Here is a 19,051-nt window from a genome sequence, read left to right on the forward strand (position 1 = left end):
TCTATCATTGTGAGCACCTGATTAGCAAAGGCAACCCTTTGTTGCACAGCTCATACGGGTATGGCCTGGTGCATTTGAATTTTGAATGGGAACATGTGTAGGCTCTTTCTCAGTATTTTCTGCGTGCTGGAATGCTTCAAACCAGTCTCAGATGCAATTCTACGGATGGATGACATTGGATTTCACTGAATAATTCCAGAAACTGTGGCGATATTTTCAGGCATAACTGTGGTTTGCTTGCGGCCAACATGCCCCACTAGATCATCAGTTACGCTGCCTGTTCGTTGAAATTTTGCGAAGAGCGTACGAATGGTTTTCGCATCGGGTCCTTTTGGAACATTAAATTGTGCTTGAAAACTTTGCCTTGTTGCCGTAGGACTCTCTTCCAACCTGTGGTACTCCAGCGCCAGAAAAATGCGTTGTTCAATGGAGTACATGGTTTTAATCTCTTCCTTCGGTACGCTAACCTCCTTTCACATTTCAATAGTGGAACTGATTGCTCTGGGCTTCGGATCACTATTTATACTAGGCATTACATATGGCGATTACAGTGCCATCTGTTAGCAGCTTTTGTAACTATTATTTCAAACTGCTGTATAAACTTCTTACAGCTTTCACAGTACACATACCATTTACTGCATTCCTCTATCGATCTTTGTTTTCGAGATATTTAATTTTGAAATCAGGGAGTCCTTTTTTGGACACCCTGTAGAACTTGTGGTAAATAGAATACTTCAATATATTTAATATGTATACTGGAAGAAGTGGAATCTTTTGTGATTTTGTTGCTACTGAATATAAGGATGTTGATGCAATGGTGTCATCAATTATGATTGCAATGGGCATGGGACGATCAGGATTCAAGCGTCGATCAATGGAAACATGTCGGCTCTTTGGGTGAATCACATTTTTGCTACACTAGTTTGATGGTCGCCTCCACAAATGCCATCATTGAGGTGAATGATGGCTCAAAATGCAGATGCAGGATGATGGGAGCAGTATTATGCTATGGGAGACATTCTCCTGCACCTGCGTGGGATCTGTGGAATCTCTGCTAAAAGAGCACAGTGCATGTGCACGCACTGTGTTTTGGAGCACACAGTTCATCATATGTTGTTGAACATGGAGCTCTGCAGCAGAACACTCCTACACATTCACATGTTGATGCAACAGTGTCATCAATTACGATTGCAATGGGCATGGGACCATCAGGATTCAACCGTCGATCAATGGAAACATGTCGGCTCTTTGGGTGAATCACATTTTTGCTACACTAGTTTGATGGTCGCCTACATGAATGCCATCATTGAGGTGAATGATGGCTCAAAATGCAGATGCAGGATGATGGGAGCAGTATTATGCTATGGGAGACATTCTCCTGCACTTGCATGGGATCTGCAGTAGTAACTGAAGACACTTGTGACAGCTGCTGACCACCTGCATCGCTTCATGCTTGATGTCTTCCCCGATGGAGATATCATCTTTCAGCAGTAAAACTGTCCATGTTTTGGAGCCAGAATTATGCTATAGAGGTTTCAAGAGCATTGTAGTGAACTCATGTTGATGTCTTGGTGATCAAACTTGCCTGATGTAAATCCTATGGAACCCAACTGGGTCGCTGTTGGGCCATCACCACGTATGCAAATCAGCGGCCCGTTATTTATGCAAATTACATGAGCTGTGTATAGATATCTAATGCCACATACCTCTGCAAACCTACCAACAAACTGTCAGATCCCTGGTTTGCAGAATCAATTATGTATTTCATTCCAAAGATGGAAACAAGCTATTGATCAAGTGGTCATAATATTTTGGCTCATCAATGTATATACCTGTGTCTATCTGAATGTTTATTAGAATATTGTGTAAAAACTTGATGTATATGTGTCAAGAATGTTTTGAATTTTGTGAGATTTTTGTTAAGCATTTCCCTCTTATACATTATATGCATATTTATATATTATATATATTTTAAAAATATGTAGCCCTTGTCCATCTGATTGCGCAAAAATTTGAAGTAAGTCAGTGAAGAACTTTTTGATATTACTGGTGACAATATTTACCCTTTATATTATGTACATATATTTATAAACCATATACAGAGTGAATCACCTAAAAGTTGTGCCACAGGTATTCTGGAAATGGATATTGCGGAATTGATGTGCAGTTTTCACCAAATGGATGGGTTATCAGGGGCTCATATTGTTACCCAATAAAATGATTGTAACAATATTTAGAAAGTATTTAACCTACCTTTAATAATGTAGAAAAAGATAGAATTCTATTTACCATAAAGAAGACACATCAAGGTGCTGCAAACAGGCATGATTAAAAGACACTTTTGGCCACAGCGTTCGTCAGTAAACACACACACACACACACACACACACACACACACACACACACACACACACACACACACAACAAGGGGCAGGGAGGAAGGGGAGGGTGAGGCAGGGGGGGGGGGGGGGGAGAGTTGGAGTTGTCTTTGTCTTTGTAAAGTAACATTATATGCATTCTTCTTTTAAGATTACGACCAGATATACGGAAACTTGAAGAAGGAGATATAGATGGCGCTGCAGCAGAAAAAACTAGACTGGAAGAAAAGCAGAGAGATGCCAGAAAAGCTAGAAAAGGAAAGAAAGCTGTTGACTGGGCACCAAGGTACTAGTGATACCACTTTACCAATATTTTCATGTAGTGTTGTGGTTAAAACTAGTTGTATAAAATAAATGTTGTCTGTAAACTATTCCTTTTTTCTCAGATGGTTCACTCAAGGAACAAATCCATATACCAAACAAGAAGACTGGTTGTATAGTGGAGGATACTGGGATCGTAATTTTACTCATATTCCAGATATTTTTTAAACAGTACAGAATACCATAAGGTAAGTATACTTACTGGATTGGAGGTTATTTTTTCCTTTTCGCAGAGGGGTGTAGCTAATAGTGTGTATTTATTATTTATGCATGTGAGCTTTTTGATGCTGACATGCTATATTTTAAAGGATCAAATTCATGTTGACATTTCAGATGTGGTACAATTGTTCATTGGTAAATACTGCACCAGCTTCAGTCCTGAGATGTAAAGGAACTAGATAATTGATTAAGAGCAAGCGATATGAATGGCACAACTAAGAATTAGAGAAGGAGAGATGATTATAGAGGGGAATGTGTTAATGAAGATTAAATCCAAGAATGCAATGATGTGTTGTAAGGCTAGTTCCTTCTCCAGAGTTCAGGGAAAATATTTGTAGTATCAGATGGCAGGATCCAGATTCTGTGTGGTTAAGCAAGCATGCAGGTCACTTGAGTTATGCTGTTGAGCATCTTAAGCAACTAGGTTCTGGCTGTCACTAAGAGAGACATTTCTTCTGTTCATTCATGCACTATGACAGTTTAGTGATGATCATTCCTACATAAAATGCTGTCCATTGCATATAGTTAGTTTGTAAACAACTTTCATGGTTTTTCAAGTTGCTCTGCCTTTGATATTGATATTGTAGCATTTGCCAGTGGGGCTGCTAGAGTATGTGGTAGTTGGAGTGTCCATGGTGCCAATTTTGTAGTGTGAATGATTTCAGGAGTGGGGGTAATTGTCTGGGAATGACATTTCATTTGATTAGGATGTTACAGAGGCTAGAAGGATGACAGGAGGAGATAGTGGGTGGAATGAGGAGGATATCAGCAAGGAGGATATCATTTTAGTGCTTTACTTGAGAAAGTCACAGCCTTGGTGGAGTAAAGTGTTGAGACATTCAAGGCCTGTATGTTACTGGGTGTCTACGAGGGTGCTACTGAAATCCTGGGAGAAGTTGTTGGTCTAGGTGTTGAGGGATTTGGTGGTAGAGCAGATATGTTTGCTGAAGATACCTAGCTTGTATGGAGGGGAGTATTTGATGTGAAACAGGTGGCAGCTATCAAAGTGTAGATATTGTTGCTTGTTGGTTGATTCTGTATGCATTGGCATTCGGATGAGGGCTTCAGGTGGCTGTGGATATGAATAAGGACCAGGTATGTTTGAGTTTGGTGAAGAAGTTTACCTGTTGCAAGAAGTGGAGCAGTAGTTCTTCATCATGAGTCCAGACCACAAAAGATGTCATCAATGAATGTGTAGCTAGCCAGGGTGTCCAGCTTCTGTGTTTTGAGGAATGCTTTCCCCATGCGGCACAGGAAAAATTTGACATAGGACAGGGAGATTTTGGTTCCCCTATCAGTCCCGCCTGGTCTGTTTGTAAGTCTGGCCCTCAAAGGTGAAGTAGTTACAGGCAAGGACAAATTTGGCAATGTTGACAATTAGTGAGATATTTGAAAGAGCTTCAGGTAGCTGTTGGGAGAGGTAATCGTCTGGGTGTGAGAGTCTGTGTGTGTGTGTGTGTGTGTGTGTGTGTGTGTGTGTGTATGGGCGCACGCACGTGGGGGAGGGGGGGGGGGGGTAGGTATAGTGACAAGGAGGGTTCCATGTGGGGGGTGGGGGGAGAGAATGGATTTGAGACCTTCAAGGAAGTTGTAGGCTCTATGTGATGGGTTAGACATGCTGGTGAATGAGGGCTGAGATGTGGGAGCTTTTAATCCAGCTACTATGATGTGGTAGTGAAGGTTGCTTTACGTGTTTTTGAAATTTGGTGGGAGGTGGATCAGGAGGGATAAGAATTTTTGTTAGAGTAGTTATGAGCCCTTGTGAGGGGCCTAAGCTTTTAAGCATTTTTTGCATCTCAGTCTAGGTGGAAGGAATGGGGCTGTTAGGGACAGTTTGTAAGTTGATGTGTCCCAGAGCTGACAGTGCTCCTTTGCCACATACTGCTGGTAGTCAAGTACCACACTAGTGGGGATTTTGTTCACAGTGAGGATGATGATAGAACTGCCTTCAGCTCACTCACAGCTTGGGTCTCAACTTGAGTGAGGTTTGGTGTTTTGTCCATATTTTATTTAGGAAAGATTGGGAAGCAATGCTGGAAGCAAGGAAGTCCTGAACTGCATGGATTGGATGGTCTTGGGGAAGAGGAGGAGACTCCCTTTGGGATTTGGGCTCAAACTGTTCTAGGCAGAGTTTGCTGCTCACTCTGTTGGTTGTGGGTTGCAATTGAGTATTGAATTGGTGTGTCAAGTTGAGGTTGAAGAAAGATCTCTGACGAGGTCAGTGAGACTGAATTTGACTTTGGGACGAAATGTTAGAGCTCTGGAAAGAATTGTTGTCTCAGGACGAGAGAGGTATTTGGATGAGACCCCACCGCCCCCTCCCCTCTCCCCGAGCCTCAGTGCTACTTATTTGTCTCCCTATGTTACACTGCTGTGAGTGAGCTGAAGGCAGTTCTATCATCATCCTCACTGTGAACAAAGCCCCCACTAATGTGGTACTTGACTACCAGCAGTATGTGGCAAAGGAGCACTGTCAGCTCTGGGACACATCAACTTACAAACTGTCCCTAACAGCCCCATTCCTTCCACCTAGACTGAGATGCAAAAAATGCTTAAAAGCTTAGGCCCCTCACAAGGGCTCATAACTACTCTAACAAAAATTCTTATCCCTCCTGATCCACCTCCCACCAAATTTCGAAAACACGTAAAGCAACCTTCACTACCACATCATAGTAGCTGGATTAAAAGCTCCCACATCTCAGCCCTCATTCACCAGCATGTCTAACCCATCACATAGAGCCTACAACTTCCTTGAAGGTATCAAATCCATTCTCTCCCCCCACCCCCCACATGGAACCCTCCTTGTCACTATACCTAACCCCCCCCCCCCCCCCCCCACATGCGTGTGCTCACACACACACACACACACACACACACACACACACACACACACACACACACACAAAGGGATGTTAACATATTGCTAGCTATGAAACAGAATTGATTGGTCCTCCTAACCCTTCTCACAATTTATGTGATGTTGTTAAGTTCAGATTTTTCCGTCTCACTATGAATGCATAGCCAGAAGTATGTATTACCTGTTTCGTAATTTTAATATGTGTCTGGTGTACAGTGCCAGAATTATTCTGAACTGGTAATATGCAAACCTCAATATCACACACTTTCTTAATGAAATTGATTAATAGAGTTGATTAACAATGGTTCAGAGGTTAGCTTATCATTGTTAAGTAATTCATACTGTAATTGTTTTGTTATCTAATAACTAGGTTTCCACAGACCTCTAGAACTTCTGCAGGCACTAAAAAAAACTTTTTAGAGTAATCACAGTAAATCTAATATGATTTTATACATTACATAGAGTAGGTTGCAAAAACAATACAATTTTATTACAATTTGAACCATTCGTTTAGTTTGCTGTTTCACTAGTTCTTTCCAGGAATGTTAAATTACATATCTTTTTACCAAGTCTACGTTATAGAATCCAATCTCTTGACGTGTAGAGGGATCTTATCAAAAATAAAGCCTTGGGGTGTAGACTGTGTTATTTCATATGGACCCTCACAGTGATGAGAAAACCTGCTGGCCCATTTTTCAGGTTTGAGCTGTGATGATGACCTTTTATTAGTACTAGCTTACTTATGTTAAACTTGGGGAAGAAAATGGTAGCTTTCTGATTGTGTTTTCTCATTCTACAATTAGCTTGCTGTCTTAATTGTTTTCTGACCTGTTAATTTATTTCCTGATTGCTTACATTTTCTTGTTTTGGCCAAGAAAAAAGTTTCAGCAAAATTTCTCCAGTGAACAGTTTATTCATTACCTCTACTGTTGAAAGTCCATTAGTTTGATACGGTAACTCATTTGAAATTATGTTGAAGTCTGCAATCATCTGTGCCCGGGTGGTGTGTAGAACACTAAGTTCAGTGTGGTCTACCATTTTCCTTCATTATCCATTCAGGTGGGTTGGATTTAGGGTGATGTCCTGATATGGTTGCAAGTTTAACTCTTTCCCACGTTAAAAAATGCCTGAAGCTATTGCTTATAAATTGTCATCCACTCTCAGTGAGTACCTTTTGGAGCTTCCTCATGCCATAAAATAATCTCTTAAACAATTTTTATGGTAGTTTTATTTGCTAATTTTATCAGATACAATTTAACGTATTGTGACCAAGACAGTAGTAGTACTGAAATATAAGTAACTCTACCTCTACCTTTTGGTAATGGCTCATGGAGATCAGCAGCTGTTGGGTCATGCAAAGCTTTTTACACACTACTGGCTTTTGATACACTACTGGCCATTAAAATTGCTACACCAAGAAGAAATGCAGATGTTAAACGTTTATTCATTGGACAAATATATTACACTAGAACTGACATGTGATTACATTTTCACGCAATTTGGGTGCATAGATCCTGAGAAATCAGTACCCAGAACAACCACCTCTGGCCATAATAACGGCCTTGATACGCCTGGGCATTGAGTCAAACAGAGCTTGTATGGTGTGTACAGGTACAGCTGCCCATGCAGCTTCAACACGATGCCACAGTTCATCAAGAGTAGTGACTGGCATATTGTGATGAGCCAGTTGCTCAGCCCCCATTGACCAGACATTTTCAATTGGTGAGGGATCTGGAGAATGTGCTGGCCAGGGCAGCAGTCAAACATTTTCTATATCCAGAAAGGCCCGTACAGGACCTGCAACATGCGATTGTGCATTATCCTACTGAAATGTAGGGTTTCGCAGGGATCAAATGAAGGGTAGAGCCATGGGTCGTAACAGATCTGAAATGTAATGTCCACTGTTCAAAGTGCTGTCAATGTGAACAAGAGGTGACCGAGACGTGTAACCAATGGCACCCCATACCATCACGCCAGGTGATATGCCAGTAGGGTGATGACGAATATGCACTTCCAATGTGCGTTCACCGTGATGTCGCCAAACACAGATGCGACCATCATGATGCTGTTAACAGAACCTGGATTCATCCAAAAAAATGACATTTTGCCATTCGTGCACACAGGTTCGTCGTTGAGTACACCATCGCAGGCGCTCCTATCTGTGATGCAGTGTCAAGGGTAACCGCAGCCATGGTCTCCGAGCTGATAGTCCATACTGCTGCAAACATCGTCAAACTGTTCGTGCAGATGGTTGTTGTCTTGCAAATGTCCCCATCTGTTGACTAGGGGATCAAGATGAGGCTGCTCGATCCGTTACAGCCATGCGGATAAGATGCCTGTCATCTCGACTGCTAGTGATATGAGGCCATTGGGATCCAGCACGGCATTCCGTATTACCCTCCTGAACCCACCGATTCCATATTCTGCTAACAGTCATTGGGTCTTGACCAACTTTACCAGCAATGTCGTGATATGATAAACCGCAATCGCGATAGGCTACAATCCGACCTTTATCAAAGTTGGAAATGTGATGGTACGCATTTCTCTTCCTTACACGAGGTATCACAACAATGTTTCACCAGGCAACGCCGGTCGACTGCTGTTTGTGTATGAGAAATCGGTTGGAAACTTTCCTCATGTCAGCACGTTGTAGGTGTCGCCACCAGCGCCAGCCTTGTGTGAATGCTTTGAAAAGCTAATCATTTGCATATCACAGCATCTTCATCTTGTCGGTTAAATTTCATGTCTGTAACACGTCATCTTGGTGGTGTAGCAATTTTAATGGCCAGTAGTGTATTACTGGATATGACCTATAGGTCACATGGCTGTTATCCTCATTCAATTCTTGACACAAATTACAAGTCTTCTGGGTATTTTTGACTTTTCTACTCAAATTCTTAAAATGGTAAATTTTTCCATATGCCTAATGCATTTCCTAATGCCAAAATGACAATAACCCTTATGTAAAAAACTTGGGTTTCAGAAGTACCCAACTCCACTGCATCAATTTCTCGTCCATTAGCCAAAATAAGTTCCTACTGTGTATTACCCATGAATGATTTTCCATTTTTGGTAATGTCTCTTGCTTGCACAACAATATCTTTTCTCCAAAATATGTATGTGACTGCAGATCACCTTTAATTTTGTCAGCTATGGGTAGTGAATCAAATGGTTCAAATGGCTCTGAGCACTATGGGACTTAATTTCTGAGGTCACCAGTCTCCTAGAACTTAGAACTACTTAAACCTAACTAACCTAAGAACATCACACACATCCATGCGGGAGGCAGGATTCGAACCTGCGACCGTAGCGGTCGTGCAGTTCCAGACTGTAGCACCTAGAATCGCTCAGCCATCCCAGCCGGTGGCAGTGAATCATTTTTGGTGTAACCAACAGATGAAACATTAATAGTGAAAACCACACTAGGCCCTTCGGTTCATGTCATTTTGTTCATTCCCAATTGTAACTGAGACAGAATGTCTGGCAATGTATTTTGTGATATTTTTATGTACGTTATCTCTGTCTGAAAATCTTGCAAAAATAACACCCATCTCAGTAGGCAACTGTCTAATAACCTGATTTTCAAGAGGAATCCAAAACTTGTCGATGTGTATAAATGACCATTTGTGAGCTCCATATTAAAGTTTGGATTTTTATATACCCAACACAGTGGCTAATTATTCTGTTTCATTGCTGTGTAGTTCAACTCACAATTGTTCAAGTTTCTACTAGCAAATATATCATATTATTTTTGCCATCCTCTGGATTCCATTCCCCTTGGAACAATTGACGTACAATTCTGTATTCAGGCACATCTGGGGCAAAATTGAATGTCTGGCTCTTCCGTGGATATTTTAGAATCAAAGCGTTCAGTAGAGCTTGTTTCATACTTTGAAATGCCCTGCTGTGCTCTTATCCAATATCCATTGGGCTCACTGTTTCAGTGACAGGAGACATGGATTGTGTATCAATTGCCCCTTTATAAATTGCTGATAGACCTTGGAATGAACTGCTCTTATTCATTCGGGGTCTGGTTTTACCCCCATTGTAACTGCTATGTGACCTAAAAACTTTAGTTCATTTCATCCAAAATGGGACGTCCTTTTTCTGTAACCTTTTTAGATTCTTAATCAGGACTTAGGTACTATTAATATGTCATCCATATAAACAATCAACTCTGGCACAAGATCATCATGCAACACTTTATTCAGTGCACATATGAGAACTGCCACTGAAATATTTAAGCCAAATGGGAATACTGGAAATTTGTCTGATTTTCCTTCAAATAAGAAGGTTGTGCAAGATCTTGAATCTTTATATAATGGCACCTGTTCATAACCCATGGTTATGTCCATAGAGAAAGAATTTTACTTGTTCAAACTTCATCAACAATTCTTCAATGCTTTTTGGGCATTCTCTTTCACTCTCATATGTTTATTTAGCATCCTGGCATGCAACACCAGGTGTACTCGTCCAGCTGGTTTTCATGTTGCGAACAAATAATTGTTTTACACACTTTGACGCTGTTCCAACTTTTGAACTACTTCCTACATCAGTGACCTTAGGTTCATGGCGATCGACTGAGGTTTACAAAACGTTGTTGTGTTTTCCTTTGTTTTAAAATTGCATACAAACTCTGCTATTACTCCTATCATCTGGTGATATTTAAGTAAAATAGCCTGTAGTTAAGGCATTAGGTTTCCAAGACTACCTGTATCTGTTCCACATGTTAATTTACTTCCTCTTTTGTGCTATCCACAATCACTGTTGTAGTTGTAACTATTAAATGAATGTGATCTACCTATATGTTGTGTGAAGGTGTGACTGAATTATTTTTTGTGTGGTAGTACCACCCATGTGCTGTTTTCACCCATCCAACATAATGTATTGATCTTAAAATTTAAGGATCCCTAGTGGTCTAAACTTAAATTTAAACTGGGTACTATCAGTAATGTCTGCGAAAGCATAAATTTAGATACGATAATAGGTAATCTAATTTCTTCTTTAACCAGTTTACCTTTACTTTCAGTTACGCCTACTACATAAACGCCTGTCACTGATAGTACAGGGCAACTAAATTCATGCTGAAATGTGGATACTAATTCCTGAGTACTATAGGGATTTCATTTCTGAAATCTAGGTGAATTTCTACCTCTGTTCCAAATACTTCACATACGACTATCAGCCTGATCCGTTCATCATTGTTGTTTTCTTCTTCCTCTATTAGCCATTCCTTTTTAGGTTCTTAATATGTAAGTGTGACTTGCATTTCTCCCCATGGGCCTATAGTTGCATTGTTGTGTCTTGGGGCCTGGCCTCTGCCTCAGAACATTCGCTGTTCCCCGAAATGGAACTCAAAAATGATCTGTCTGATGAGACCTGGTTATCTCTGCTATTTATGCTATTAGACATCAACACCAGACAGTGATTATCTGCTTGGTTATTTCCTATGTTATTTCTCCAACTGTTGTTTTTCTTGTTAATTTAACAAAACTTTCTTTTATTTTTTCCTTTGGAATTTGAAGGGGTAACAGTTTCCATAATTTTTCGGATGAAATATCAAGAAAGCAAGGTGGGAAGCAGGAGGGAGTGTTGGGGAAGAGTGCCTGACAGTTCGAAGAGAGGCAGCAGGTGTGTGAAATAGGAATGCACCAGGGAGAGGCAGCAAGCATGCAACACATGGACAGGAATGTGACACATGGGCACCGGAGCTGATGAGTTCATGCAATGCTCTGTGACAATGATGTGAGGAATGGATTGAGAAGATGTGTAGGTTAGAGGGAGAGGAGACTCTTGGGTAGAGGATGTGGATGCAGTGAGCCAATAGAAATTGTGGCTACTGGGATAGTGGAAACAAAGGAAGTGTTGCATGGATATAACTTCAGTGTACGTAGTTAAAAAAGCTGATGCTGTGGGGAAGAATCCAGATGGAATAGTTTGTGAAGCAGCCATTTAACTTGAGCATGTCGTGATTAGCAGCATGTTCCACTATTGGAAGGTCAACACAGAAGGTGTTTAAATTCAGAAGAGTGCTCCTGGAGCCACGCTGTAGAAATTCTGGATGTGTGGGGCGTCACATTGTCCTGCTTGAATTGCCCAGGTCCGTCGGAATGTACAATGGATGTGAATGGATGCAGGTGATCAGACAGGATTCTTACTTACATGTCACATGTCAGAGTCATATCTAGACATATCAGGCATCCCATATCACTACAACTGCAGATTTGATGTTTTACCGGATTCCTGATATTCACGATACACTCATGAAATGGTTGTATGGGAAAATTCCCCACTTCATCGCCACCTAGGAGATGCTGTGTCCCACTGCTCATGCACTGACTATAATACCACATTCAAAGTCACTTAAATCTTTATAACCTGACAATGTAGCAGCAGTAACTGATCTAACAAATGCGCCAGACACTTGTTGTTTTATATAGGTGTTGCCGACTGTAGCGCTTTATCTTGCCTGTTTGCACATCTCTGCATTTGAATATGCATGCCTATACCAGTTTCTTTGACACTTCAGTATATAATCAAATCTGGAGCACAGCCATGGACACCTGCATGGTGCTCTCTAGTGCCAGACTGTTCAAGGGTCATCTAGAGAAAACATTCATAGCTACCTGAAACCCCAATCCTCTTGTCCGGTTCATGTTTATTGATGATATCTTCATGACCTTGTGTCACAGTTAGGATACCCTATCCTAATTCCTGCACAACCTCAACACATTCACTTCACCTAGTCCTTCTCAACCCACTGTGTCAATTTCCTGGGTGTGACCTTTACCTTTCTGATGGCTCCGTCCAAACCTCCATCCGTCGCAGTGGTTAGACACTGGACTCGCATTCGGAAGGACGACGGTTCAATCCCGCGTCCGGCCATCCTGATTTAGGTTTTCCGTGATTTCCCTAAATCAGTCCAGGCAAATGCCGGGATGGTTCCTCTGAAAGGGCACGGCCGACTTCCTTCCCCATCCTTCCCTAATCCGATGAGACCGATGACCACGCTGTCTGGTCTCCTTCCCCAAACCAACCAACCTCCATCCGTATTAAGCACACTAACCATCAACAGCACCTGCATTTTGACAGTTGTCATCCCTTCCATACCAAAAATTTGCTTCCTTGTAGCCTGCGTACCAGTGGATGGTATCTGCAATGATGAGAATTTGAACTAAATATGTTCATATAAAATTATGCTCTGTTTTAAATGATTCTTAAAATAAATGCTTGTAAAAATTAATTTCATTATGAAAATGTTTTAATTGTTCTTTTTTTCATGTGTTAGGTGTTGTTATGTATTTGTAAGGTTATTACCTTATTGTAACTCATAATAAATTTTTGAAAGTCCACAAAACAAATACTTTATCAACTTTTGTTTGCTTCCCAAAGAACATAATCCATTTCTCATCTCTTCAGCTCTTCTTTGCTTTATGAAGGCAGCAGTGTCCATAATGTGACCTAACATATCCTCTTTCATCTTCACCGTTAACCTACAATATTTTGTGTTCATCTAGCCTCATAAACTGAAGTGCGACAGCATTAAGTCTTTTAATTTATTAGTTACTGTTATGGTGCAGTGTGTTTAACTGATTTGCATATTATCTGTTGAAGTATTTAGTTTTCATACTACAATAATGGAAATTTGTGGATGAAAAGAAAATGAGGAAAGGTGGCAACTCACATATAATACAAAGACTTAACTGTGCTTGCTCTTTTATAAGTACACCCTCTTATTACAAACAACTGTACAGACACTCAGACAGACTTACTTGGCCATGGCACGTGACCCCCCCCCCCCCCCCCCCCTACAGATATCCACTGCAGCCATCATCTTATTGTTCTTAATCACAGTCCTCTCAATGCTTGGAGTATTTCTGCTGGTGCACCAATTGCTGTGTTTCAACAAACACATCTCCCAACTCTCAGTGATATGCCTATTTTCTCATTTGCCATTGAACAGTAGTACACCTCTAAAATGAGAAAATAATGTGGAACCAGTTACTCAAGAATGGAATTGGTTGTTAACTTTAACAGTATGTATAGTTTTCCTGCGATAATGCATTTTCTACTGCATTTGTTACAGTCAGTTGTTAGTCAAATCAGGAAACAATAATGTCCCATTCTTTCTCGAGTAGATCCTCTTTTCCTGTGCTGAAACAAATGTCTAGCTCTTTGGTAAAGGATGTCAATAAGTAAAGAACACGGCTGTACTGTCAACTTTTGGAATGTTGTGTAACTTTGAAGTGTAAGGGGTGATCCAAAGGTTCCCATTTTAGGGCATTGCCGTAGCAAACATGCAACATAGCATGACTCCAATGTGGATATATAAGCACCAACATTTAAGCAAGGGATTACTATTGCATGCATGACTTTCCAACACACATGCGGTAAATGCAAAAGCACGAACTATGGTGAAGTTATTACCAAATGCATCCAAACAGAACCAACATTTTTTTTTTTTCTTGGTAGATATCCATTGGAGAATGAAAAACGTTGTTGTACAGTGGTACACCAGGTTCCATACTGGTCACGATTCGAAACAGGATGCCAATCAATTTGAGAGGCTAGCAAAGTTATGCCAACTAAATGGGAGACGTTTGAGCGCCTGCCCTACAGTCTTGACCTCTCCCTATGCAGTTGTTATGCCTTTGGTCACTTAAAAAGGACCTTGAAGGGTCAACGATTCCTGTCAGATAAGGACATCCAGCAGGCTGTTACAGACTTCTTCATGCAGCAAGATACAATGTTTTACCAAACAGGTATCTTCAGCCTGATGCATTTGTGGAAGGGGGGGAGGGGGTGATTGTCTCAGTGCTCATGGCAGTTTTGCTTGATTGACATACCAATTCTGGACTGTATGGTCTTTGCACATAAACTTTTTGATTGCCTCTTATGCATTTGATAACTTTTTTCCATCTTTTGCATACATTTATTAAGAATGGAAAAATAATGTTGAATTTTTAATTTTCCAGCATGGTTCCTGATGGACGTCACAATGAAAATTAAAAAAAAAAAAATTACACCTGAGAGTTAACAGACTACTCATAATTTGTGAGTGTGCCTAATGAATGAAAGAGGTGGGACCATTAATGTAGTAGTCTTCCAGGTATACTCTCTGCCTGGTAACTGGTGTGTTCCATTCAAATTGCTCCCGAATATTTGTGTGTGGTGATGGTGAAGACAAAATGATTATGAGTTGACATTGTAAATTATTGTGAACTGTCATAAAAGTCTATGTTATGTTGACTTATAGCATATATGTGTCTCATAGTATGCAGCTGTTAATATGGAATGCAGTTTGTACTGTATTATTAATCAGTAATGTATAACACAAAATGAATATGAATATTTGATTGTGATATTACAACATCTTATGTTCACTAGTATGACAGTGATAGTGCTCAGTTGCAGGCCATTTATTTTGCATGACATGGTTTTGGTAGCTGCATTCTTCATCATTTGTGATGATCCCTCTTCCTCAGGCAGATTGTATTGTGACATAATTTCACTCTTTTAATATCTTCAGTTATTCAGTTGATGTAAGGTTTCCTTCAGATAGCTGTGATGCTGAAGTATGTAATATTCTGAAGTTGTTACAGTTTTGACATAATGTTATAGTAGAACATTACAAATGGTGACATGTTAGTTGTTTAGATTGATAAGGTTGTATGAATAAAGGTACCACTATTATTTGTAATCAGATGGAGGGTAACCAATCAATAATTTGTGCTTATATATGCTTTATTTCAATGTCATTTACAAGAGTTAGTGTAAAAACAGAACATTTGTTTTCTATGTAGGATGTGTTGTATGTATGTGATGTTTTAAATACGTTTACTTTCCTGTATATGGAAATATCTTATTCTTAAGAAGAAGAAAATTCTGAATGTTGGTTGATAGATCAATTCATTATTCTTACATGTTTGTTAATACTCACTGTTGTAGACAACCTCTGTAACGCAGTTTGATTTCTGTTGATGTATATTCATTGAATTCTTCACTGTCAGCTCTAAAGCATTATATTTACTTGATAACTGTCTGTAAATGTGTGTCATAAAAAAAATGATATAGTAGGTTTGAGTAATAGAAATCAGTGGTTGTAAATTAGATATACTGGTAAATATGGTTGTGTGTGGTGCTAATACCACTTTTGGCACTGGCTTTGTCCAGTCGTAGTATCTAAGTATCAACTGTGTGGCATGTGGCATAGTCTTGCAGCTACATAAACACAATACACACTAACTGTAAATACATGTACAAAAGCTCAGCAGTGTCATTAATAATATCAGCCATTATTGTAGTAAGATATGAGAACATTATTCTTGTTCTAACAAGACTCAAAAGATATGCAGTTTTAGTACAGTTAGTTCGTGTTGCATTTGTAAATGTGCAGGTAGTCACATTAATCTGACTCTGATGTTTAACTAGTCCATTAAATTTACAACTGGCCTATTGTGACTGTGTATCAGAACAAGCTTAGAGGAACATTTGTATCATTAGTATGCGTTACTATTTGTCAACTGAATTTTATTTTGTACAGGCAGTGCAACACATTTTGCTTTAAGTTAAAGAAATGTATTAAGTAACTTTCCAATTTATAGCTGTTATGCAACAGAAGATTGAAATGCTTTTGCTGTGAAGTTAAGTCTAGCACACTACTGTATTGTGGTAGTGTAGTACTTAGTACAGTGCATATAAAATGTGTGTAATTTGAAGATGGTTACCCATAGGTTGCTAAACTGGTACAAACAGATACCGTCTTAGTGTCGTTACAAACTTACTAGCATTATATGCACACAAAACTGTTACAAATCTGTCAATTTGTGTGTATTACTATATTGTTGCATTAATTGACAGTACAAAGTTACAGATCATAGTTACTGATACTCAAGAGTAAGTTTTTGTGCACTAACCGGAACAATTAGAATAAGGAAATATGCAGCTATTTTATACTGTGTTACAAGCCATATAACTAATTATTTTCATAAACTACTGCCATTGTTTCGAGCAGAATAGAAGCAACACGGGGTATGAAGTGATTCAGTAAGTAACTTAGCTAAATACTAATTCTATTTTTCATCCCATCTCTTTTCAAAGTAATTTACCATTTAATAAAATATTATACTAATAGAGATCAGAGTCTCTAAATGCACACCGTCACACCCACTCTCAAATTTCCTGTGCCTGTATCCTTCGTCTGCAAACTCATCTCCCCCTCCCCTACACACACCTCTTTCTTTGTTAGTCTTTGATACTTGACAAATTCTAATTGCTGGGGGCCATACCTTTGTCATTTTCAGTTTTTGTTCTCCTCTTCTTGAGCCTTATGAGCAGGTATCTGATTTGGGAGAAGCACTTTTTGTATTTTTTTGTGTCATTTCTTTACAGACTTCATCACATGGATGTTTGGGGCTTGAATAATGCATCTGTTGGCAAAATTCAATTTGTTTGATATCTATGGAACAAGCAGTTAACTAATTAATCATATGCTGACATGGTGCTGATAACAACACAGGCAGTATTCCCAAGTTTTATGCAGGTTGTTGTAGTATCTGGTCATAATTCGTTGATTCAGTTAGTAACATTTATTTTCTTGTGCCACACTTTATATGCAGGTGTTGATTTAGGGAGCCTTTGAGAAATAACATTTAAGTCTCAGTGCACAATGAACTTTCAAAGTATAGGGAAATGTTGACTTCAGGAAAGTCATTAGTATTAACTCACTTCCTGTATTATTTCTTTTGATGATAGTTCCACTAATTATTTAGTTGTTCTGATTAAATATTAAGTTTCTTTTATTATCCAAGTTAAATTGCTGCTCAGACTTCCACATAATGTGTATAGGTGGTTCCTCACCTACCTTCCAAGAATCTCTCTAAAACAAAAACTTGAATTCTGATCTTAATGTGTCACTTACACAATACCCATAAATGTGCTATTTGGTTGAGACACACACACACACACACACACACACACACACACACACACAGAGAGAGAGAGAGAGAGAGAGAGAGAGAGAGAGAGAGAGAGAGAGAGAGAGAGAGAGAGATTCAGTTTTTACATAAATTTTAGACTGCATTTATAATTAATAAATAGTTTTATTGCAACAAATACTTCTGTCTGTGCACTTTGTTGAGAATCAGAGTGAAATATTGGCCATTGAGATTTCTAAGAATTGGCAATGCTTTCTTTTTATAAAGATTCATGTAATTATTTTTAATAAAGACTGTTTTCAGTAGCAAGTTATTTCTGTCTGGAATAGTATTTATAATTTCTAAGAATTGGCAATACTTTCTTTTTATAAAGATCATATTGTAGATGCAGTCTCTCTGCAATCGTGTAATTATTTTTAATAAAGACTGTTTTCACTAGCAGGTTATTTCTGTCTGGACTAGTATTTATAATTTTTCCATAAAGACTAGTAACAGCACTTGTATGAACTACAAGCTTAAACAAGAAAAAACCAACATAAGCAATAATTGGAGTCAAATACTTGATGAGACTACAACTGAGTACAAAAGATTTGTCAGCCACTTCCATTGTAACTACTGGTTGTTGGTACTCACCATGTAGCCGAGATGCTGAGTCACAGATAGGCACAACCAAAAGACTCTCACAATTAAAGCTTTTGGCCATTGGCCTTCTTCAACAATAGACACACACACGCAAACGCGTGCACGTTTGCATGCCCCCCCCCCCCCCCCCCCCCCCCCACACACACACACACACATGCAAATGCAACTCAGAGCTTTAATTGTGAGAGTCTTTCTGTTGTGCCTCTATGCAACTCAGCATCTCTGCTATACAGTGAGTAGCAACTTTCTTTCTCATAATAGTGTTAAATTCAATCCTGGATTTTCCATTGTTTGATTTTTGTAACTACTGGTTGTTATTTTTTTATATGTTATACTGACTGTGGTAGATGCTATGTTAAAACAGTAATTTCATTTTAGCAAATAAGTTATATTGTGTTCATGTTCAGGTGACGTCTCCAATTTTTTTTTAAAATTAAATTCATTGCATGTACATGAACATTATGTCATAAAAAAGAAAGCAATTATTCAACTGCACTGGCATACAGTTCTTTTCTCTTTTTCTTTAGTTATCTATTGAAAATCTCCAGCCAATTCCCTGCACCATTTATTTGAGAACATTTCAAACAAATATTAAAGTCAATTAATCAAGTGAGATGTGTGAAATTACTTCAGTGCTGTTTTGTAAAATATATTTTGAAAATTACTTGTCTCAATCTGATTTGCAGATAGTGTAGGAT

General features: G+C 39.2%; 1 protein-coding gene across 1 annotated transcript in view; it reads left to right on the forward strand.

The window, feature by feature from the left end:
* Nucleotides 1-17,980, forward strand: part of LOC124599517 (oxysterol-binding protein-related protein 2) — a 218,254-nt gene extending 200,274 nt beyond the window's left edge. The window contains exons 12-14 of the mRNA XM_047136084.1: nucleotides 2,530-2,664; nucleotides 2,765-2,887; nucleotides 14,751-17,980. Coding sequence (XP_046992040.1) covers nucleotides 2,530-2,664; nucleotides 2,765-2,867 — 238 coding nt within the window. The 3' untranslated portion in view covers nucleotides 2,868-2,887; nucleotides 14,751-17,980. The remainder of the gene's footprint in view (nucleotides 1-2,529; nucleotides 2,665-2,764; nucleotides 2,888-14,750) is intronic.
* Nucleotides 17,981-19,051: the final 1,071 nt, after the last annotated feature.

This window comes from Schistocerca americana, chromosome 1, assembly GCF_021461395.2.
Source record: "Schistocerca americana isolate TAMUIC-IGC-003095 chromosome 1, iqSchAmer2.1, whole genome shotgun sequence".
In the NCBI taxonomy this organism is placed as follows: domain Eukaryota; kingdom Metazoa; phylum Arthropoda; class Insecta; order Orthoptera; family Acrididae; genus Schistocerca; species Schistocerca americana.